General features: G+C 41.5%; 1 protein-coding gene across 1 annotated transcript; it reads right to left on the bottom strand.

Moving 5' to 3' along the window:
• Positions 1 to 1,869: 1,869 nt before the first annotated feature.
• LOC115777863 (chromaffin granule amine transporter-like) lies at positions 1,870 to 23,126 on the bottom strand. Its single transcript, XM_030725879.1, has 17 exons — positions 23,022 to 23,126; positions 19,226 to 19,324; positions 17,826 to 18,196; positions 17,184 to 17,308; positions 16,814 to 16,872; positions 16,634 to 16,717; positions 16,139 to 16,231; positions 15,290 to 15,379; positions 12,000 to 12,043; positions 11,188 to 11,248; positions 10,711 to 10,806; positions 9,693 to 9,771; positions 9,104 to 9,155; positions 7,689 to 7,752; positions 4,823 to 4,942; positions 4,616 to 4,749; positions 1,870 to 2,125 (listed from the first exon to the last, which is right to left on the bottom strand). Exons 2-17 carry the CDS (start codon positions 19,320 to 19,322, stop codon positions 2,015 to 2,017), a joined length of 1,680 nt encoding a protein of 559 aa, XP_030581739.1. The 5' UTR covers positions 19,323 to 19,324; positions 23,022 to 23,126; the 3' UTR covers positions 1,870 to 2,014.
• Between the last annotated feature and the right edge of the window lie 1,623 nt (positions 23,127 to 24,749).

Here is a 24,749-nt window from a genome sequence, read left to right on the forward strand (position 1 = left end):
TTCACACTGAGTCAGTGGGTTATAGTTAAAGCACTGAGCTGATGCTGAAGTCCTCCTGCTGGAACAACAGCAGCAGCCGATGTTAAAGGTATCAGTGTTTGTGAAGTGACTTCCTGTTTGCCTTTCCACCTGATGGAGCTTCTGTCTCCTCTCCATTTTCTTTGAAGAAGCAACAAGGAGTCAGGAAATTAAAGAGCTGATAAGAAGCATGTAAACACACACACACACACACACACACACACACACACACACACACACACACACACACACACACACACACACACACCAGATGCTTCTGTGAGCCTGACTCTGTGATGGACAGGTAAACACACAGGTGAGCAGCTGCACTCCACGATAGGGCAGGTTTTAATGGTGACACAGGTCAGGGGTCAGATACAGACTCAGGTACAGTTTTACATCTCAGCACTTTGACTCCAGACTGAAGAAAATACCAGAATAGAACATGTCTGCTAAACATTTTCTATTTACCTTTCTTCATTGTTGTCGGTTTTATTCTTTCTTTCTTTCTTTCTTTATTCATATGTTTGTTTATTTGTGTTTGTGTCCCTTTTTTATCTGTAAAAGGTACTACTGGAACTTTAATTTCCCTGACAGAATCTTCCTAAATGGATTAATAAAGTCTAATCTAATCTAATCTCTACACATACAGAGACTCACATTTGCATCCAAATGCCTTTGACTACCTTCAGCCCAGTTAAACTGATTCTGATCATTTATAATTTCATATTTTCATTCTGGGCACCAGAGCAGCTTAGCATGATTCACAAAAAAAAAAAAGAAAAAAATTCCCTTTCTTCTTTCTTCTGATTGGCCAGCATCTGGAAGCCTACTGAGGGGCAGAACCCAGTATTGTGAGCTGTGCTGTTTGCATGGTGTGGGTCTGCTGTGATGGCAGCAGATTAACATATAAAAACTCACAGGGATCACGTTTCACGTGTTTACCAATGTTGTAACATCAGCGACTCTGCAGCATTCACGCATTCACCTAACGAGCAGAAATCCCGGGAGGAGACACAGATCCCTTCGGGGCCGAGTCGGGAAGGGCATCCGGCACAAAAATCTACCAGATCAAATGTGGGCGCACCCCGCGCCTGTGAATCAGCTGAAAGCAGCTGCTGAACATCCATGTGTGGGACAAGAAATAAGAAACACAGTCTTTAAAATCACCTTTGCTGCTTCCATTCAGGCAGGAAAAGGCTTCAAACATTTGTCATCTCGAGCTATTTAAAGTGATTGTCATGAAATTTTCCATCCATCCATTCGCTTCTGCTCATCCTGTTCAGGGTCGCGGGTGGGGTGGGGGGGCTGGAGCCCATCCCAGATGTCATAGGGCGAGAGGCAGGGTACACCCTGAACAGGTCGCCAGCCTGTCGCAGGGCCAACACAGAGAGACAAACAACCTTTCACACTCTCATTCACATCTATGGGCAATTTAGATTAGCCAATTAACCTAACCCCAGTAAGTGCATGTCTTTGGACTGTGGGAGGAAACCGGAGTACCTGGAGGAAACCCACGCAAGCACGGGGAGAACATGCAAACTCCACACAGAGAGGGAGAGGCCTGGGCCAAGGTGGAATCAAACCCAGACCTTCCAGATGTTATTCATGAAATTTTATCTACTTTACTATTTACTCATATAAGACCAACGGTCCGGTTAATAAACCCAAAGCTTGTTAGCAAACGAGTTTGTGTTGGAGAAAACCACCAACCTTGAGCTAAATGCTAACCCTTTTTTCCTGCAGTACTTTATCATAACCACAGAGAGGCGGGGCTTATAGAAAACCATCAGCTGGACTTAATCTGGAGCATTTTAATGGGATTAAAATGTTTTCACATTAATGACTGCATGTAAACTTTTACAGGAAAACAAGTGATGATGAGGGCCGACCCTTTCAGATGCCTTTGAGGTCTGCTCTGCTCTGACCGTGATGACAGCAAGTGCGAAGGTGAAGGTGACTTTACAATGTGGACGTTTTGGCGTGCGCGCGTGCGTCACTCCTCCGTCTCCTCTTCTTCGCTGTAGTCGCTCAGAGGAAACTCACGACTCTCTTTGTGTGTGTTGTAGCTTTTCCTGTGCATCACACACTCCTGATCAATGATCGCCTGCAACACACACACACACACACACACACACACACACACACACATTTATGTGCCGCAATAAACACCAATCAGTAACGGCTTATGCATACTGTAATCACATTTTCCAGTAACAGTAATGTGGAGAGTTACTGTCATAAAGGAAGTAAACACATTACAGTTACGTGCGTTATCCTCAGTTATCTGCAGGCCAGGTGGACAAAAAGAAAAAAAAAATCTAACTTTTTTCTTCTCAGGTCACGTGCAGGGAGGAGGACGTGGTGGAGGATCTACAGCTTCAGAGGAGCTGAGATATGGATGCTACTTTTATTTTTATGCTACAAAAGAACTAGAGCGCGATGGTGAAGTGCAAACTGCGTCCAGGACAGAAACGCTAAAACAAAAGAAAGAACTCAGAGAGATGCGCTGACCCCAGACCAGCAGCAGAGCCCGACTTTCAGCAGGTAACAAAGGCGGTGATGAGCGGTCGGCCCGCAGCCTCCATTTCCACCTGTTTCTGCAGCAGAATCGGTGTGAAAGTCGCTCTGAAGTCTCTGTGCTGGTTTCCATCTTTGCTTTGTGTTTGTACGTGTAATTGACAGAAAGCTTGTGTGTGTGTGTCCGTATTAGGATCGAGGTGTGTGCTGCTGTGTGGGGCTGTAGTCTCAGGTCTGTATTGTTAACTGATAATTATGGTGTTTCAGGTCATGTATGGAGTAATGAGAAATTACTTTCTTCAGTGAGTAATTGAGTAACATATTGCATAACTTTTAAGAAAACTAACTAATAACGTGTAATCCATTACTTTTTTGAGTAATGACCTCAGCACTGCCCACATTTCCTGATGTTAAAAAACATTTTCTGCAGTGTTCGCTCGTAAACATCTGGATTCCAGCTGGGATCAGTTCCTCCTGCATTGCTAGGGCTGCTGGGCTGTAATGTGCTGACCGTCCCATTAGCCAATAACATTCTTTGTACCCTCTGGTAGGACTTTCAGTTGCTCCCCTCAAACCTGAGTTTACCTGCATAGCCACTTACTGCACTTTGATAACGATTATTTCCCTGGTCAGTTCTACAAATTGATGAATGTTTTTTGACATTTCCACAGTCTGCATTGCTGCTAATCTCTTCTCTGTGGAAACCTAAATCCAAACAAGTAGTTTTTGGAGCTCCAACAGTTTGAAAGGATAAAGTAAATAAAACTGAAACAACAGGAAAACCATGTTTAGAGACGGAAGTCCAGGCAGCTCATGAACCATGGTCTCCTGGCTGATAAATCTGTCACTCCAACCTCGGAGGATGGAACTGCTGGGCCAATGATACCAAAACACACTAAACAGGAAGTCAGAGTGACTGAAAAAAAAAAAACGGCTTTAGGTCCTGAAAACAAGAGTAACACACACCCACACACACAGAAGGTGGATTATGGCTGTATGTCTCTGTAATCTGTATGTAATTGGCTGCTTATTAAGCAGAAATGTTTCCTCTGCAGCTTTGAAGGCAGCTGCCTCTGATCTGTGATCAGTCTAATCATTGTGTAATGACTTCACACACACGCTTTGGCTCCAACATCACAGAAACACTCATACTTCCTGCTGATGTGTCGGGACCTGCTGCGGCCCTCAGTGCATCTGAGCCAATTTTCATACCCAGACTAATTTACCCCCCCAAAACCAAACCATGCTGAGAGTTGTCAGAACTCTGTTGAGGACACAGACACACGACGCCCTGCAGGAGTTTATCCTGAGCGACCAATTGTGACAGAGACGGAGGTTTCCCACCAAACAGCATCAATAACAACAGGTGGAAGCAGGGAACCTGCGTTTAGTATGCTGGCTGAAATCTGACCTGTCCATATGTAGAAGAAAACAATAAAAAAAAGATTTAAACACCCAACAGGTGACATCACAGTGGCTACGTCCATCTTTGATGTACAGCTGATGGCTGCAGCTGACCTGCAGTGCTGACTTTGGTGATCACACCGCACCTACACAATCGTCTACTTCAGTTCTTCTTCTTCTTCTTCTTCGTCTTCCAGCTGCTCCTTTCAGGCATCTCCACAGTGAATAATTTTCCTCCATCTAACCCTTTCCCTGCATCCTCCTCTGTCACACCAACCCTCTGGATGACCTCCTTCACTACATACATAAATCTTCTCTAAGGTTTTCCTCTTCTCCTCTTTGCCAGGAAGTTCCATCTTCAATATATTCACTATCTCTCCTCTGCACATGTCCAAACTATCTCAGCCTCACCTCTCTGACGCTGAGCTATCCCTCTAATGTCCTCATTTCTAATCCTGTCCGTCCTGGTCACTCCCAATGAGGATCTGAACATCTTCAGCTCTGCCACCACAACGGCCACATCCTCCTGTCTTTGTGTCAGTGCCACCATCTCCAAATCATTCATCATAGCACGTCTCACTACCATCTTGTAAACCTCCCCTTTCACTCTTGCTGTTCTCCTTCTGTCACAGATCACCCCCCACTCTTTTCTCCACCGATGAGCTTTATTTACCATCTTCTCTTCTCGGACAGCAGGGTTACGTAACAGGAAGCAGAGCGGCGCGTACAGGATATTGATCACACCGATGAACACCATGAGACAGGGAAAACCCACTGCCTGGACCAGAGCGCCCCCTGTGGATGGCCCTGGAATAACAGGAAGAGATTTTAATATCATTATCTTTTTACTGTCCATTGTGTGTATTTGTGAATATGTTACCTATAGCAAAGCCCATGCACAGCGCCACATCAGCAATGGCGTAGACACTGCCGTAGACAGAGGCATGGCGGATGTCAACCAGGTAGCCCATAATGGCCATCATGGAGGAGTCCACCATACCTGAAGGACCACAGTGCATTGCACGTGTCATCACAGTCAACATGGTAAAAGAGTGGAACACAATGAATTCAAATTTATCTATATAGCACCACACAACATCAGTTGTCTCAAGGTGCTTTATATTGTCTGGGCAAGACCCTACAATAATTCAGGAAAACCCAGTAGCCAGATGACCCCCTATGAGCAGCACTTGGTGACAGTGGGAAGGAAAATCTCCCTTTAAACAGGTAGAAACCTCCAGCAGAACCAGGCTCAGGGAGGGGCAGCAATCTGCTGAGACTGGTTGGGCACGAGGGGAGGGAGACAGGACAAAAGGCACATTGTGGAAGAGAGCCAGAGATTAATAATAACTAATGATTAAATGCAGAGTGGGGTATAAACAGAGTGAAAAGAAGTGAATGAAGAAGAAACAGGCCTGGGGTGCAAGGGAGCCTCCCAGCAGCCTAGGCCTATTGCAGCGTAACTAAGGGAGGGTTCAGGGTCACCTGATCCAGCCCTAACTATAATCTTGATCAAAAAAGAAAGTTTTAAGCCTAATCTTAAAAACAGAGAGGGCGTTTATCTCCTGAATATAAGCTGGGAGCTGGTTCCACTGAAGAGGGGCCTGAAAGCTGAAGGCTCTGCCTCCCATTCTACTCTTAAGTATCCGAGGAACCACAAGTAAGCCAGCAGTCTGAGAGCAAAGTGCTCTATTGGGGTGATACGGTACTATGAGGTCTTTAAGATAAGATGGGGCCTGATTATTCAAGACCTTGTATGTGAGGAGAAGGATTTTAAATTAAATTCTGGATTTAACAGGGAGCCAATGAAGAGAAGCCAATATGGGAGAAGTCTGCTCTCTCTTTCTAGTCCCTGTCAGATAAAAAGTCTGAGAAATCAGACAGAAACTCAGAGGATGGGCCAGGTGAATGACAGGTGAGAAGAGCAAATAAACAGGTTTTTGAATTTTCCAATTAGAGTGGACAAGGCTAAGAGTCCAACTTTCAAATGAATTAAAACTTTGTCTGGGTCTTTGGTTAAATAATAAGTGGAAAACTGCTGCTGCTGCGGCTACTCCTCCTCAACCTGTGCTTCGAGGATTCTGACAGTTAGTGTGACTCATTTAAATTCATTTAAACTAACATATTCGTCATGCTGTAACCAGGTTTCTGTAAGGCAGAATAAATTAGTTTTTTCAATCAATTACTAAATAATTTACTAACAGGGATTTAGAAGAGAGAGACTTAAGGTTTAATAATCCACATTTAACTGTTTCACTCTTTGGTGCAGTTGAAGATGCTATATGTGTTCTTTCTTTGTGAATTTTTATCCTTAAGTTGTTTTTTGCTAGTTTTTGGTGGTCTGGGAGCAGACACCATCTCTATGGGGATGGGGATTTAGGGGGGATGGCAGGAGGAGAGAAGCTGCAGAGAGGCATGTAAGACTGCATCTCTGCTTCCTGGTTTCAACCCTGGGTAGTCACATTTTTGGGGGTTTAATAAATTGGGCCAGATTTCTAGAAATGAGAGCTGCTCCATCCAAAGTGGAATGGATGCCATCTCTCCTAACAAGACCAAGTTTTTCCCAGAAAGTTTCCCAATTAGATAATTTGGAATAATAATAATGAATAATGTGCTTTGTAGATGTAAAGCACATTTTCATTCATTTCTGTTTAGGACTACGTTTCCTCTTCACAGTCACCCATCTTGCCTGATTTCCTGGGTAGCTAACAGTGGCTAAGCTACCTTGGTCTGCACGAACTACTGGGGCCTGGCTAGCCACAGGATTTTCCAGGGTGCGGAGCCGGGTCTTCCCATTCACTGCTCCTGGCCTGCAAGGCTACAAACAAGGCTACTTTTATTACAAGTACCATTACTGCTAAAGGAGGTCAATTAATTAAAGCCGCAAGCGGCGATGATAGGGCCCTCGCACCCGGTGCAAGTCAATCTATGGCGCGCTCGAGCCGTGCCACACTCTGAGGTTTTTTGATCGTGATGGTGTACAGAATGTATATACCCAATTTCATACATTTCCGGGAAAGTAAATTTTTGCTCTCCATATAAACCCAGTATATGGAGAGCAGTATTTGGGGGGTGGTCAGGGCTGCAGCATGCAAAATGGGGCATGGGTCTAATTTACTTTTTTGATCAGGATGATGTCAAGAATGTTGGAAAAAAGTTTCATGCATTTCCGAGAAACGAATTCTGTGGATCGCCATACAAATTTTCATTTGCTTCTGTAGGGGGCGATATTGCACCTAGAGCCTTGAATCCATAAGTATGGGTTCAGCCTGGCTCTGTACATGAGTGATTACATTTTTAGGCTGATCGGGCAAAGCATGTGCGAACGAGTGCACAAACAATTTTGTGGCAAGAAAGAAAAACGAAGGCCAACTTCATCGGCCTGGTGTGACAAGGCCGTCGAATATTCTACAAAACCTTCAACAACTTTTGATGCCCTGCTTGTCTAGATGATGCTGAGCCATTTTGGTCTCACTGGGTCAAATCCCTTAGATCAGGGGTGCCCAAAATCACGGCCCACAGGCCGCTTCCGGCCCCGTCCCTACCTCTGGTCTGCGAATTGATGTCAAAAATAACATACAATTTGGCCCTTTAAGTTACTTTTTTGACATTTCGCCTTCCCCTCCAATTAAGAGGTTGGCAAGAAAAGTCTGGTCCGGTGTGAAATGTTCTGGGGGAAACTCCATTCTGGCTGTACTGAACACTCCTGGACAAATAAATGTGTTGTTACACATTTAACATGTCACCTATCGCAAATCCCAGGCCTCCGTTTGGTCCGATCAGACCGTAGATGCTGGTGGCAAAAGGAACCTGAAATACACACAGGAAGCATTACAGTTAAATGTGAGGTTTGGTTCCTGACTTAAATGCACTTTCTTCAGAAAGTGCATTTAAGTCAGGAACCAAGACTTGCCTAGTTAAAACAAGCACACTGGCAAGCCACAAACCAATGCCAGCAAACTTTATGTTGAGGGCAGGTTGCTGTAAGCACATAAAGGTTGATAAGGGCTTTGGCTGATAGAAACCTGACTACTTCATCTACAAAAGCTAATGTTACTTACATGGTGGAAAAACAAGTTTACAGTTTACGAGCAGAGTGTATGTGAATAAGTACATTTTTAAGCTTTGATGTAGGCTTTAACTTGTAATTTGTGCTTCTCTGCATGGCTGCTTATTTTAGCAAAAGGAGTTTCCTGGGAAAACTTGCAGGGTTCAGTCTTAAGGCCCTTACACACCGGACGCGTTGCATAAAAACAGCACGAAATTCCAAATCTTTCAGATGCGAACTTGTTGTGTAACCTATGTACACACCAGACGTGTTGCGCTTTTGCGACTAAATCATCCTTATAACACGCAGTGTGAAAAAAATGCAGTTGATGTAAAGCGATGATGTAATGAGGTCCTGATGTTTCTTAACAAGAGAAGGAAGAAACAGATTCTGGGTTCATCCAACTCTCATGAGAAAGCATCAGCATGGAGAGTTTCACGGTTTGATCCCGGAGTTGGGGTGTGTGTGAGAGGTAAAATTGTATATCATTGTATATTCAGTGTATTGGTGTGTGATTTGAGCTATGAGCTCACATGTTGCTAAATGCAGCGCTCTGATTGGTCAGATCAGTTTATTCACTTGCAAAAGTCAGAAAAATCGAACTTGATATGAAAAAATTAATGCTGCACATTTGTCCTGTGAAATGATGCGATCGGTGTGAACAGCTGCATTAAGAACAGGCAAGTCCAAAAAATATTTTAACGCACAAAACACGTAATTTGTGCGTCTGCTGTGTAAAGGCCTTCAGACAGACGGCGAGGAGGCACTGCTCCTTCACATTCAAAGGAGCTGGGTGAGGTGGTTCTGATCAGGATGCCTCCTGGGCACCTTTGAGAAGCTGTTGGAAACATTATATATCTCATCTAAACTGGGAATGCTTAGTCTGCTACCACTGCTGCACAAATCCAAATAAGAAAATGAATGGATGGATGAACCAGTTAAGGATGGATGGGTTAAACATTGGTTAGTGGGATGAAAGGATAGATAGCTGACAGGAAGAGGGGTGCCATAGCTGGATGGATAATTTATAGTAAGATTTAAAAAAAACAGATGGATGAATGAGTGGCTGATGGAAGGATGAGTGAATGATGGAATTAATTATGTTGTACTCACACACAGGAGACTGATACCAACGATAAACATCCCTAACATGGAGCAGAGCCACCTGGAGACAACAAACACTCATCAGCCTCTCATAGCTGCTGGTTTACCAGAAACCCTCAGCATCAGGTCTGAACTGGATCTTAATAGTCCACTTTCCTGAAGAGTTAATCTGCTGATTTAACCGCTGGACGGATTCCCAGGAAACATCTTGTGGACTGAGGGATCTATCAGAAGGATTTGATCAATGTAGAGCTTAAAAACCGGAGAAGAAAGCTTAAGGTTTGAGCTGCTGATCAGCTCAGATATGGTTTGTCTTTACTTGATTAATCCCTGTGAAACACTTTGAAACACTCTTCTGAAAAGAGTCAGTATAAAGTTTCTTATAATTAAAGTTTGCTATTTGTATGAGATGTGTCTCATCTGGCAGCTCCAACAGGAAACACCAACACTCCCTCCAGACAGGGGCTGCCTGGTTCCTGGCCTCTGATTCTGTGCCCAGGCCAGCCTCCTCACTCTGAGACTTTGAAAAACTTACATGGACTTACATGGACATGCACATGAACTCAGTCCTCACAGAGATAGATAGGTAAGAACTTACCGTCCCATCTTATTGGCCAGAACTCCAAACAGGTTTGTTCCTATCAGGTAGGACACACTGGCAGGAAGGAAGGCAATACCTGCAACACAACATGCACCTGCTGGGGTCAATGTCACATGATCATCTGTAGCTTTTTCAGTAACTTCTGCTAGTTTAAGACCCTTCCTGAAAGTCCTGTTATCTAGAACTCTGCATTGAAAGTCTCACCCCGGGGGTGAATTCACAGTGAACAACCCCGAATAATGTTGAACAAATGATGAGTGCGCTTGTGGTTTCACTCCTCACTGGATACACTTGCCACACCATCTTTATCTTGGAAAATGTGACCGATGAAGGCACCTTGAAAGAAAAGATGATGTTTGCTCTGTTTGGAAGTTTGAACTTCTGTGGTGAAGTCAGAAACCAAAGTACAAGAGCTCAGAAGTGGAAAGTCTGGATTGGTCCAAAACGAAGAGTTTGCTGGAGAGGTGCCAGTTTTAAACTGAGTAAGGTTTCTAAATTTTGCAGGTCTGTTCCTGGAATTTCTTGATAATACTTTCAAGGACTGTGTGTAAAATAAACAACAGGGTTACCTACACTACCTTAGCCTGGACTGTCCCTTATAGTGACCAAATGTCGGCTACAAAGACATGAGAAGCAAATTGCTTTTTAGGTAGTTGCGTCTCGAAAGTCCTCTATGATGCTCCATTATGGGACAATATGACCTAGAAATTTAGAATTTGAATTATTAATTTTAAAACTACATTTTAACCTCAAAGGCCTGAACCACACACTGGAGGATCCTTCAGAGGTGATGTTTTACCTCAGAGGTGCAAATTTCAGATCCAAATGAAGAAACAAGAGGCTCTGGGTTGTTTTTAGTAAAGTTGAAGAACAGCACAGAGGTGCAGATAAGTTATCTGTGAGTTTGCTACTCCAAGCAGCAACGTTCATCAAAATAAAACACTGATTACAGCAGCTTTATGCAAAGTGTTTGAAGATGCAGAAAAGGCTTAGGAGCAGGAAGAAAGGAACGTACCCAGCTGCCATTTTGGGGAGCACATTGTCTGCATCATCCAGATAGGCAGAGTCGGCTCCAGGATGGCCACGCCCATGTTAGCAAAGCACAGAGACCCTGCAGACGCATACAGAGATTCACATAGGTTACTACCGTGATCTGATAGGCAGGACTTTCACACCTGTCTATTCAAGGTGTGCTGCTGCTGCTTTTTTTGGTTTGGTGATCAAATATGGATCGCAAACCAACTTGCTGAGTTTTTCCTCCTCCATCCCTAACTGAAACAATATTCCAAATAATTCCACTTTATTCCAACATGGTGTATTTCCCATTAATTTGTCATTTTTGTCTTTGAGTCAAGCTAACTTTGTTCTCTCGTCACCTCAGTTGCAGAGATTTATACGAGGAGAATATGAGGAGTATCTGCAGACTTCCAAAAACATGATTTCTGTTTTGAATGAATAAGCCCCAAACATGCAGTTCATAAAGTCAGCTTACCTGCACTGATGAGGATGTATGGATCTTTCAGCAGGGTCAGTAACGGTGTTCCCTCCACACTCTGAAAACACAGAAACTACGAGCTGAAGCTGGACAACATGGAGAACCAACAAGAACCTGAGCAGAAACTGTCAGAGCCCAAAATAAGCATAAAGAACCATCCACTCTGTTAAAGCCATATATAATTTTTAATCAGCAAAAAAATAAATTTCTGGTTATGCTTCAGGTTGCTCCATTTGTTCCTGTTTTCTTCCATATTTTGGGTCATTTGCTCCCAATATTTGCTGTTTTCTCCCCAGTTTCGCCCAATCTCTGCCCCAAATCTTTGCCTTTTATTTCATTCAGTTTTAGCACAGTTGTGATGTAGCATACTGTTAAAAATTTTCAGTTTTTACTTTTTATGTTTCCTAAAATTTCAGAACTTCTAGATTAAATGCAAAAAACAAGTATTGGTAACTCAGGTTGCTCTTGATTGTATCTTTGCTCAGCTTGTTCTGTGCCAGCTGGGATTCTCCATCTGTGTCTTCAGCCGACTTTTCCTGTGCTGGAAAAGTGGCAGTTGGACAGAAAATCATAACATTATACTTGCCCTAGCTAAGCACATGGTTCATGGTGGCTCACCACTAGATTATCTTACAAGCATAGAAAACCTGGCCAAGAGACACCTGCCCAAGAGGGCAGCAACATTCCCAAAGAGATGTAAGTGCACAGGATGTAAAGGAACTATAAGCCAGTGAGTCTGTTATTTCAAATGTCACAAACAAAACCATTTGACTTAATAAGCAGATGAGAGTGTTTCAGAGTGGACTCACCCCAGGAGAGATCTTTGATGGCTGCAGGATGCACAACTGCAATGCTACAACACACACACACAAACACACACACAGCTGGAGTGAGGCTTGTGAGCTGGTTTGGCTTAAACACAGACATAGTCACATGACATCAACCAGACCTTTGTGAACTTTTATCTTTGAATGATCTTTTATCTTTCAAGCTAAACAATTTAGTCATCGCCATCATGGTGTTTTCAAACCAGATTTCATAAATGAGGGGTGGAGCTGCAGCTGTTTTACTCTCATTTTTGACTCAAATGGGGCCATAATTTATAAAATGAACACCATGTTGTGTTTAACCATCACCCTCTGGGTCTGAGTGCCAAAACCTGCAGTTCCTCTGATGGCCACATGAGGCTCGCAATGGCTGAAAACAATGGTTGGCATCAAAGTGGTTACACCTGTCATCCTCATCCTGCATTACAGGTGCTGGTCATAAAATGAGAATATCATGAAAAAGTTGATTTATTTCAGTAATTCTGTTCAAAAAGTGAAAATTGTATATTATATTCATTCATTACACACAGACTGATATATTTCAAATGTTTATTTCTTTTAATTTTGATGATTATAACTGACAAATAATGAAAACCCCAAATTCAGTATCTCAGACAATTAGAATATTATGAAGAGGTTCAATATTGAAGACACCTGGTGCCACATTCTAATCAGCTAATTAACTAATTAACTAATCAGCTAATTAAATCAAAACACCTGCAAAGGCCTTTAAATGGACTCTCAGTCTAGTTCTGTAGGCTACACAATCATGGGGAAGACTGCTGACTTGACAGTTGTCCAAAAGATGACCTCTGACACCTCGCACAAGGAGGGCAAGACACCAAAGGTCATTGCTAAAGAGGCTGGCTGTTCACAGAGCTCTGTGTCCAAGCACATTAATAGAGAGGAAGGAAAAGATGTGGTAGAAAAAAAGTGTACAATAGGGATAACCACACCATGGAGAGGATTGTGGAACAAAACCCATTCAAAAATGTGGGGGAGATTCACAAAGAGTGGACTGCAGCTGGAGTCAGTGCTTCAAGAACCACCACACACCAGGGTTATTATAGTTAATGAAAACGAACGAAATAACGAAAACTGAAATTGAAAAAACATTGTCGTTAACTGAAATAAATAAAAACTACAATTAAAAGGAAAAAACGATAACTAACTAAAACTGTATTGTGAGTTTAAAAAACTAAATAAAACTAACTGAAATTATTGTGGATTGATAATTTTTCTGCTCTCCGAGTTTAAGCTGGGAGCGCCGTCGGGCAGCTGTGTGCGTGCGTGTGCAGGAGAAAGCGGCAGTCGCTCTGAACCGACCGGGTTCAGAGCGGGTCCACGCTGCCGCAACGCTGTGGTTAACCTGTTCAGTTCTTGTGCGTTTCCGTCTACTTTATCAGTGAGAGAATAACAATCAGGAATAATAATCAAAGCATCAGTATAAGGACTCACAAATGTCAGCAAATTCCTGGAGGGAGACTGCTGTCGGAATGGACGTGAGGAAATGAAGGAAGTGGAAAAACAGGGACAAATATGTTTGCAGCCAAAAAACTGAGTACAAAGAGCGAGGACCAAAAAAAGTCTCAGCTGGCACTGCAGCACACGACCACAAGGTAATTAACACACACAACACACACAGCTACACAAGCATAAATGCGGACATGAGGTCGGGCACTTCTGTAGGTTGTGTACAGAGGCTACAAAGACCCTGCAAGTTTAATTAGCAGCATCTAACCAAGCTAGCTCCAAAACAGAAGAAGCTTCAGGTGGTGAGAACATCAGGATGCAGCTGGATTTGAGCTTTGACTCCTTCAAAGAGTTTGTTTTTGTCAAACACCACATGTAGGTGTTGTTAATCTACTGCACTGACACTGGCGTTTATTGGGAGTTTATTGTAGAATTTATTGAGTTTGGAGTTCCTGTTTTTCTTTGTTTCTCCCTGTTGATGTTCATGTGTGTCCTAATTATTAAACATTTAGCATGTAGTGCTTCTGTCTTGTGAACCGTTGGTTGTTGAATATATTTCTTTATGGTATCTTTTGTTGAGTTTTTATTACACAATAGTCACTTTTGCGCATTGAATCTTGCACCTGACAAAGTATGAAAATACTAAAACTAATACTGAAACTAACGAAACTAAACTAAAACTAAGCATTAAACCTAAAATAAAAACTAATAAAAACGAGCAAAACCACTCTGAAAACTAATTCAAACTAACTGAATTAGAGAAACAAAAGTAAAAACGAACTAAAACTAAACTATAATGTAAAATCCAAAACTATTATAACCCTGCCACACACAGACGTATGCAGACATGGGTTTCAGCTGTTGCAGTCCTCGTGTCGAGCCACTCTTGAACAAGAGACGGCGTCAGAAGCATCTCTCCTGGGCTAAAGACAAAAAGGACTGGACTGCTGCTGAGTGCTCCAAAGTTATGTTCTCTGATCAAAGTCAATGTTGCATTTCCTTTGGAAATCAAGGTCCCAGAGTCTGGAGGAAGAGAGGAGAGGCACAGAATCCATGTTGGCTGAGGTCCAGTGTAAAGTTTCGACAGTCAGTGATGGTTTGGGGTGCCATGTCATCTGCTGGTGTTGGTCCACTGTGTTGGTCCACTGGCAGCTGTCTACCAGGACGTTTTAGAGCACTTCATGCTTCCTGCTGCTGACCAACTTTATGGAGATGCAGATTTCATTTTCCAACAGGACTTGGCACCTGCACACAGTGCCAAAGCTACCAGTACCTGCTTTAAGGACCATGGTATCCCTGTTCTTAATTGGCCAGCAAACTCACCTGACCTTTAACCCCATAGAAAATCTATGGGGTATTGTGAAGAGGATGATGTGACACACCAGACCCAATAATTCAGAAGAGCTGAAGGCCACTATCAGAGCAACCTGGGCTCTCGTAACACCTGAGCAGTGCCACAGACTGATCGACTCCATGCCACGCCGCATTGTTGGAGTAATCCAGGCAAAAGGAGCCCCAACTAAGTACTGCGTGCAGTACATACTCATACTTTCAATGTTCATACTTTTCAGTTGGCCAACATTTCTAAAAATCCTTTTTTTGTATTGGGCTTAAGTAATATTCTGAGATACTGAATTTGGGGTTTTCATTAGTTGTCAGTTTAATCAAAATGAAAAGAAACAAACACACAGTCTGTGTGTAATGGAATTTGAATGGAATTAATGAAATAAATCAACTTTTTCATGATACTCTAATTTTATGACCGGCACCTGTGGTAACAGCCTTGTTTCCAGGTTTACCTCCATCAAACACAGCCAGAAAGGCCAGGATCAGGAAGGGGGCGCTCTTTCCCACGAAGTCATACATCACGCTGCCGAATGGAGCTCCGACTGAAACACAGCACACTAATCATATAAACAAAATACAATAAAATCGTTCAACTCTAACAGCATTCAGTGGATTTCTTATTAACGATGAGGTTCTGAACATGTTATTGAACATGAGGGGGCGCTATTTGAGCACACCAAGAACAAACTGTTTTTCCCTGATTACATGTCAATAAAATGGTGAATAATATAATATGTTGGTTTTTAATGTTATTTTAATGATAGTACAGAAGCTCAGAAGTTCACAGATTATACACAGGTGCAGTTCACTTGTGCAGGTGTTAACACGGTATTCGTACTCCGATGCAGTTTGTTTATGGTGTGAACGTGATCTGACCCAGCTACCGGGTGTATGCTGCAAGTCTGAGCTAAACACCTTCCCATAGCCACGTGTGCTTTGCATTCTGGGACACAAAATCGTGCACAAATGGTCAGTACAGGCTAGCAGCTAGCTGCGAAATGAACGTAAATTCTCCATGTTCTCCACTCGGTCAGAACGCAGAACCTTCTTCCTGTATTTTTGAGGTTTTCACCCCACACACATCTGACCAATAAGTGGACTGAATGTTCTCACATGGTTTGTTGTGAAGCATTTTGGTTCACTTTGAGTTCACCAGTTTTTTCTGTGTGAAAAGGAACCAAAGAACAGGAAAAAGCTTTGAGTTTACAGACTCATCAGCTGATTCGGAGCAGGTTAAAGAAGAGCAGGTGTGAAAACACAGTGAATCTGTTCAATATGCTGCGAGTGTGTTTGCGACTCACTCAGGACTCCCATGGCCAGTCCTCCCAGTGCAATGCCCATTGCGATGCCTCTCTCCTCATCATCTGTGTACACACTGGCCAGCATGCCCAAACCTACAGAACACGAGGACGTAATGTTCTTTCTTATCATGATCCAGCACTATTCCTGTAAAAAGCAGCTGTATGGCATTTTCTCTGTAACAAATGGATGTTTTTATTGTTAAACTGGAGAGAAAGCTCCAGTGCCAAGGTCACATTTTACTTGAGTTTTGTCATGTGGCCACTTGAGGTGGCTTCACTTTACACTTAACATATGTATACATTTTAACAACCAGGCTTGCACAAACTCTAAAATCCATTCTTTAAAGAAAAAAATATTCCTTCTTCCTCACTGGATGACCTCATATTTCTATAAACTCTCTGGACCCTGGCAGGGACTTCCTGTCCTGAGTGCTTACAGATGTGATTACAGGTCCTGTTAAACACTATTTGCTGTTTCAGTTGTGAAGTGCCAACCTGCCACTGAGGAGAAGGATGAGCCGATTCCCTGCAGAGAGCGAGCGAAGAACAACAGAGCGTACGTCCCTGAGAAGGCAAACACTGACAGAAACAGCCAGGATTACACATTTCTGCAGAGAAAACACCCCTGAGTGTGTGTGTGTGTGTGTGTGTGTGTGGGTGTGGGAAACAACTTACTGATGGTTGACATAAACATGATGATGAAACCAGCAAACATGGGGATGTGATAGCCAATCCTACAGAGAAAAATAACGTTTTCATTCAGCAAACAGTTTGAAACCAAGCAGAGTTCTTCCCATGTGGAGTTTGCATGTTTTCCCTGTGACTGTCTGGGTTCTTTCTGAGTTCTCCAGCATCCTCCCACAGTCCAAAGACATGCAGTTAGTGGGGTTAGGCTAACCGGAGATGCCGATAGGTGTGATTGTCTGTCTCTCTGTTAGCCCTGTGATAGATGGGATAGACTCCAACCCCACACCCCACTCCGCCCCATCATGGATAATAATAATAATAATAATAATAATAATAATAATAATAATAATAATAATACCTGTTAGTCAGTGGACCAACAAAGGGGTTGACAAGCAGCTGGATGAGAGCTTTAGAGGCAAACAACAACCCAACTCGAACATTTTCCTCTTCCAGAAACAAACTGTCCTGAAGGCAGGAAGAGTCCTACAGGAAAGGAAAGGAAAGGAAAGGAAAGGAAAGGAAAGGAAAGGAAAGGAAAGGAAAGGAAATCAATACAGCCAAAACAAGTAGACAAATAAGGAAGTCGAAACAAGGAAGAGAAATAAAGTTTGGAAAGAAGTGAAAAAATGGGCAAACAAAACAAGGTGGTTAATAATAGAGAGGAGGTGACCAAAAGAAAGGAATAAAAACAAGAAAAAGAAAGGCAACAAAGATAAAATGTTTCAAAGACATGAGGAAACAGTAGGAGAGGACGAGAGGAAAGGAAACAGATGAGATCAGGAAATAAAAAAAGTGTAGAAGGAAAAAGTAAAAAAACAATGAGAAAAATGAGAAGAAGAAATAAGAAAAAAGGAGACAAAACAGCAATAGAAAAAGAAAGTAGACAAAAATAAAGGAAACAGAGAGAAATGAGGAGAGAAGCAGTAAAATTCAGAGGTGACAAAATAAAAAATTGATTAGGAAGTGATAGGCTGGTCAGGTGTAGGCCATCTCCACCTACTGTGGTCTCGTTGACCTGCAGGTCCGTGGTCACAGAGGTCTGGTCTACCGAGTCTGTGCCAGGGCTCGCTTCAGTCCAGACCTCCTGCAGGCTGAAGGTCGAGTTATCAAACAAGGACACCAGAGCTGAGAGGGTCGGGCGAGGAGACCCTGTACCTGGGATCGGTCCACGGTTACTGGGCCGAAGCAGCTGGAAGAGCTGGGAGGTCCTGCTGGAGGTCTGGAAGTTAAAGGTGGAGGAGGAAGGCTGTGAGGGTGCAGTGCCCAGGGGTGATGCATGGAGGCCGTGCAGAGGGAGCAGGGATGGCTGGGCAGTCTGGGGCTCTGGACTCGGATGCTCGATGGCATAGAGGAATGTTGGGATGATTGGCACTGCAGAAGGGAGATAAAAATGATTGATTCTGAAACACGAGGTCCTCAAATCTGAGACAGTATATATTTTTTAATTAAAAAATATATATAAAGCTGTAAAGACAAACCATTTGAGGATAAAAGACCACAGGAGAAGAAAAAGATTTAATTTGAGAGGAGACAGAAGTCGACATCACTGAGCTGACAGCACACTTTAAAGGTTCAGGTCAGGAGGTGATGAATGTGTGTGTGTGTGTGTGTGTGTGTGTGTGTGTGTGTGTGTGTGTGTGTGTGTGTGTGTGTGTGTGTGTGTGTGTGTGTGTGTGTGTGTGTGTGTGTGTGTGTGTGAGATGACCTTTGCAGCCTGCACATACAGTTCTGAGTCTAACCGCTAAAGACGGCGTTGACCTCGAGGTTTCCAGTTGCGTCACAAATTTGTTTCCAGCAGCTGAGCCGCCATCAGAGAGCTGCAGTCTCTATAATCATCTGTCTGCATACTTTGAGCTGTGCAGTGTTCTCATTCATGGTTCTCTGATGGCGGCTCAGCCGCTGGAGTACTGTCACGCTTAAAATACTCCGCGTGACAGTACTCCAGCCATACCTTGCCTGTAACAAATTCTGGAGGATCATTTGGCCACTTTACCTGGGCTCAATATGACACCATGTAAACAAACATCTTTGATGTGTAACATGACTAAATGTGTGTGTAAACTAATTTAGAAATCATAAAGGAAAACAGTTCCTTAAAGCTGCAGAACCTGCCTGAGAATCTTTCTGTTTTTATGTTTTCTTCAGTCTTGCATGAATCCAGTGGTGGCTGTGTGCAAATCCATAAATAAATTGTACGGAAGCTATGAAAATTTGAATTCTGCTTTGTCTTGATTCAGCCAAACTGGCTGAACAGGGCTTGAATTAGATATATAAATAGTAACGGTTCCCTCCTTACATATGAAGATATTCTGTGACATTGCTCTGACGCTCTCATCTTTCTAATCAAATATTTTCTCTTCATGTTGCATCCTTTTGTGTTGTGCGTGCTTGTTCACTCACCAACCACAGTAAGCAGCATGTTGTCGAGCAGCAGAGCAACACAAACCACCACCAGGACGAGTCTGGGTGACTCTCGACTCTGATGGAGCCACGCCATGTCTGCAAAAACACACAGCCAGTCAGCCATCACTTCAGGATCACAGCAATTTACAGTCATTCCTGGAGACAAACCATAACCAATGTTTGTATAACATGTAGGCCCACCTTATGGTTTCAGAAGTCATGCTTCAAGTCCGAAGTTAAGCACCAAATAAAGATAAACATGCACACAAGTCAAGATCCATATGTCCCAAGTAAAAACTGATTCTACACACCAACACATTACAATCTGAATCCCATTTCAAGACCAATGAGCATTATGTCTCCATTAAAGTCCAAAGTAAAGACCGAAAAGTTAAACACTAAACAAAGATAAACATATCTGCTAATCTAGCCTCAGTAAAAGACAAGACACCAAGGAAGTTCCAGGTAAAGATCATTATGTCCCATTTCAAGTCTCAATTAAAGACAGTAAAGCCCCTGTCAAATACCAAATAAAGACAAACAGAAAGACAAACAAGTCTCAAGAAAAGCACCAAGTAAACACCAACACATCTCCAATTTCAGACTGAAGTAAAGACCTGAAAGTTCAAATTTAAGACCAAAGTAAAGACTCAGACAATTTGAACTTCAAGTAAACACCAACACAGCCTCAAGTCACAAGGAAAGACTATTCTGTCCCAATTCAATTAAAGGCTCAAAACTTTCAAGATAAACTCCAGATAAAGACAAAGATATCAAGTCCCAAGTCAAATTCCAATGTAAAACAAAATCATATCACAAACTAGTATTTTTTTATACCTGTGGAAAAAACCTTATTTAGAAAAATTAATTCTGTATTTGATCAAGTGGTGGGCAAAGTCAGAAGAACAACTAGTTAGCTGACACAGCATGCAAACAGGTATTTCTGCAATGAGGTTAAAGGTTGAATCTGTATGGTGTTTTTTTGGCTTCATAATGGTTCTGTGTTGCAATAAGAGCAGCTGGGCAGAGACTGAGAGCGCCGTCATATCACATTTAATCTTTAATAAAACAGCAGAACATGCTGTTATTATCAGGGACTCCACATATTAGTCTGTCTCCAGACCACAGATGTTCACTGTTGTCAGGATGGGGGTTTGGTCTCTGAACAGCAGTGTCTGGATCTGTATAGCTTGAACATCAACGGGCTGTGAATTCTTCATGTTTATCACTGACAAATCTAATGTGCCAATTATATGAATGTATCTACTAATATTTGAGGTGGCTACACAGCATAATGCTTTACACATTCTCCTAACAAGCAAAAGATCCAAGGTTTGTTCCTGGGAGGAGTCACAAATCCCTTTAGGGTTGTATCAGGAAGGGCATCTGGTATTTAACCCTATAACCCCAAATGTGCCTTTGGCAACACAGTGTACTTCAGAAGTGCCACTCTTCGCAGACTTCTGGGTACAATTACCGTAATAATCCTATATTGGATGTGAAGCACAATTTCTCAGCTTTCAGAAACCATTTGAATTTTTCCAATAGGACAAACGGTTGCAGAATTATGATAATTCAAAGTTCCTTTGATCAGCAGGCTCAGCTTGGTCTTAACCAGCTGTTCACGGCTAGTAGGGGCAAATAATGGGTGCTTCAGTAGCGATCGCCCGGCGTTATAGTGTTAACAAGTCTGCCAAATCAAAAATGCACAGCTACCTCCTGTGATGACTAAATGAAGTAGCTTTTATCTATCACCAAGTATTTTTACTCTTCGGTGAGCATACAATCATTAATGAGATAAAATAAGCTACACATATGTGATAAAAACTTAACACATCAACAAACCAAGACCAAAGTAAGGCCAAGGCTTTACCAGAGCTGGGTTATGTCCACCCTAGAATGATAACTTCAACAAGATATCTAACTTTTACACCAAAAGAACCACGTTTGTTGACCTCATGTGGACGTGGGTGGGCCAGACAATGAGAAATAGGTGCACCTCCATCAAAAATACACTGTAGGAAATGGACGAGATCAGCCCAGTAACACATGACAACAGACTGTCACAGAGGAGCACCACTGAGGAACTGGTCAGACAGACAGAAGTGGGGAACTTTCAATCAAGGCATTTGGGCTTCAAGAGAAAAACCAAACTGTCTCAAGTATAATATGTAAAGACTAATAATTCCCAGACTGAGACAAATAGCAAGTCAACAGCCAAGTAAAGATAAAGAAGTTATCCAAGTTAAGACCAGCAGTCTCCAAGCCTTGACCCATAACCTCCAAGACAAGTCAGAAGCCTGAATTCTGAAATCAAGTTATTAAAGCAAAGACCAACAAGCCACACGTAAACACAAAAAACTCCAAAAAGGTCTAACATGTCTAAGTCTAAATTTTATCCCAAATGAAGACCAGACACCAACAGGCCCTGGATTTTAAAATGTTTAAAAAGATCCTTTAAGAGGAATTCACTGCATCTGCAGAAAACAAACTGAAGGAAAACTTTTCAGCACGTCATCAGTGTTTTTAGAGTTGTCCTCTTTAGCATGAACGTCATGTTTGCTGTCTGCTGACTGCTGATTGTTTTAGAGGCCGTTTCCTGCCTCACTAACACAGTTATCTCACATACACACACCTCCTTTTATTCTCGTATCTCCATCATCTCGTTTGCTTTGCCCCCGCCTCTGTCTCTCCTGTTTGATGGAAAACTGATTTGAAATGTAATTTTGCCGCAGAATCTTTTGTGTAATGCAGCTGCGAGGCAGAGACCTGCTGAACACACTGATGGAGATGATCTGCAGGATCTAACTTGTGTTGTATTTAATATATTAATAGTGAAACATCTAATCAAGAATCCAAAATTAGAAAAAAACACATTGTGATGCTGAGTGAGCAACAGGTGTGAGTCAATCAGAGCTGAAGTGATACGTGACCTTCAGACAGACATCATACTGACAGAAACTGTGAACAAAATTATAGTAAATTATATCTATAAAATCTTTGCATTTAGTAAAGTAAAGCATCCTAAAATAAACTGAGAATAGATGAACAAAATGATAAGAAATATACACAGAAATAAGGTTAAACAAATCTTGAAGTTAAAAAAATAAAAGCTCACAAGAAATGGAACTTTGAGTAAAATACAATGAATGAATGGATGAACATTAAGAATTGAGTAAATCTTTATTCACACAAATTAACAAAAGAAGATAAATATAAAAATTGTCAGCATTAAAATAACCTCACTGAGAAGCTAACTCAGCAACAAATAACCTATCAATAGATAAATTACTTTTCCATAAAAAATGAAATAAGAAAATCATTAGACTAAATTTAAATATCAAGTACAATTTCAATTAAAGTTTTTCAGTGAAATTTAAATGAAAAATAAGACAGTTGCTGTCTAGCTCTAAATAAATAGATATAAGAAAATAATTAAGAACAAAATAATCACAAATATACATAAATAAACAATGATAAAAAAAAATATTAGCTATTAAATCTGGAAACAATGAAGTTTATTTTAAAAATTAAACATTAAAGTAAATTAAAATTAGAAATGTTATAAGTTTCATAATTATATGTCAAATCTAGTTACTATAAATGTAAGTAAATCAATAATAAATAAATAAATAAGGATCATCGAGAAAAATAAAAACTTTACTAAAACAAAGCATTTAAAAATGAAATATGCTATAAAACTCATCTATAAAAGGTTCAAATATAAACAGAACCAACTATAAACAGCAAAATGTTTCCATATTAAATGAACAGTAACAGACTTGGGTCCTACCTGTTTGATGGACGCTCGTTTTCCTAATATTTCAGATGCTGATCAATCAGCTATATATCCAACCTGAGGGGAGGAGAGATCAACGGACAGGGGAGGAAAGAGGAGGTAAGGAGAGGAGGAAGGGTGGAAGGGGAGTACGTGAGGAGGTGAATGTTATCTTCCTTTTTATTCTGACAATGACAAAAACAGACAATACGGAGACACACACACATATTTACACACAGACAACTGACACACTCGCTGACCTGTGTGTGTTTGTTTTCCTATCCTTCTGGGGACCTATGTATATTTAAGTCTTTGTGAGGACATCAATGCAACGTGAGGATGTTTAACTGTTTGATGGCTCAGATGTGGTTTTAGGGTTCGGGTTAGAATCAGGTTCACATCGGGGTCAGTGTTAAATGTTTTTAATTGAAATGGATGAAAGGTCTGGTAACGTATTACGTTGGTGAGGGTCCTCATAAAGACAGAAATACAGACCTGAGTGAGTGTAATTATGAGCATCTGCTGTCCTTTTATTGAAGCCCTGGAACAACCTGCAGGCTGCAGACCTTATCACGCGCACACATCTACATCCACACACACCAGCTCTGTTTACACTGCTGCATGAAATGCTTCATGTAAGTTTGTCATACAAGGTACCACTCACTCCACACATGAGCACAAACACATCTTATTATTCATCTAAACACAGAGTAAAGGATACAGATATGAACGTGTGCATGAGTCACATCGTCAGGCCTGCTGCTGTTTTCCCGTCACTGTTCAGTTTCCAAATCATCACTGGGTAGAGATGTCAGGTCCTTATTTTCAGGGCTGAATATAATAAAAGGGTGGCCACAGGACATATGGGGATCCAGCATGCTGAGGTGGGGAAGGGCAAAGAGAAGACTAAAGTTCAATTCAATTCAATTTTATTTATATAGCGCCAAATCACACCAAACAGTCACCTCAAGTCTTCTTATTGATTTTTTATTTTGGATTATTTTTCTGGGTGATAATTCTTTATTGTACGTGATAACTTTTCTAAAAAATAACCTGTGGAGTTCCCCAAAGATCAATTTTAGGATCACTACGTTTTTAATATATATTCCATATAAATCCAGCAGAGAGGATTTGTACTCTCCTAAACACACATAAATATCCCTCCTCTATTTAACAATTTAAGAAGATAAAATGTATCAGGTTTAAACCATATCATTTATGCTGCCTGTTTGTACTCTAAGGACATCTTCACCTTTGTGCACTCCTTCTTGTAAAATATTATTACTTGTACTTTTAAATAAATATCTGCTATATTACCAAAACTCATTTACTGACAGTGATAGTTTCTTAGGAAAAGAAGCAAAAAAACAATATGAAAACACCTCACTACACATAAAACTGTATTATTGGATTATCTCAAAAGTAAAAGTATTAATTCTGTTATGTTAAATTAATATTACTGCTGCCTATGTTTGAGGTTGAGCTCATTTTAAATATGTTATATTCTGTTTAATGTCCAGTATATACTCTATAAATCACATGCTTGTAGTGGCCATCTTGTGAGGACCATGTATGTCTGGAAAAAACAGTTCTTCATAAGCTCAGAAACACAGGCCTACATCTTCATTTAAAAAAGTATATTAAGATATATCAGTAACAAAAAAACAGCAGAATTAAAGGCTTGAGCAGTGTGTGACATGGTTAACTGTCAATATCTGATAGATCTGATAAAATGATGATAGA

The sequence above is a fragment of the Archocentrus centrarchus genome, unplaced genomic scaffold (genome assembly GCF_007364275.1).
Source record: "Archocentrus centrarchus isolate MPI-CPG fArcCen1 unplaced genomic scaffold, fArcCen1 scaffold_82_ctg1, whole genome shotgun sequence".
Lineage (NCBI taxonomy): Eukaryota > Metazoa > Chordata > Actinopteri > Cichliformes > Cichlidae > Archocentrus > Archocentrus centrarchus.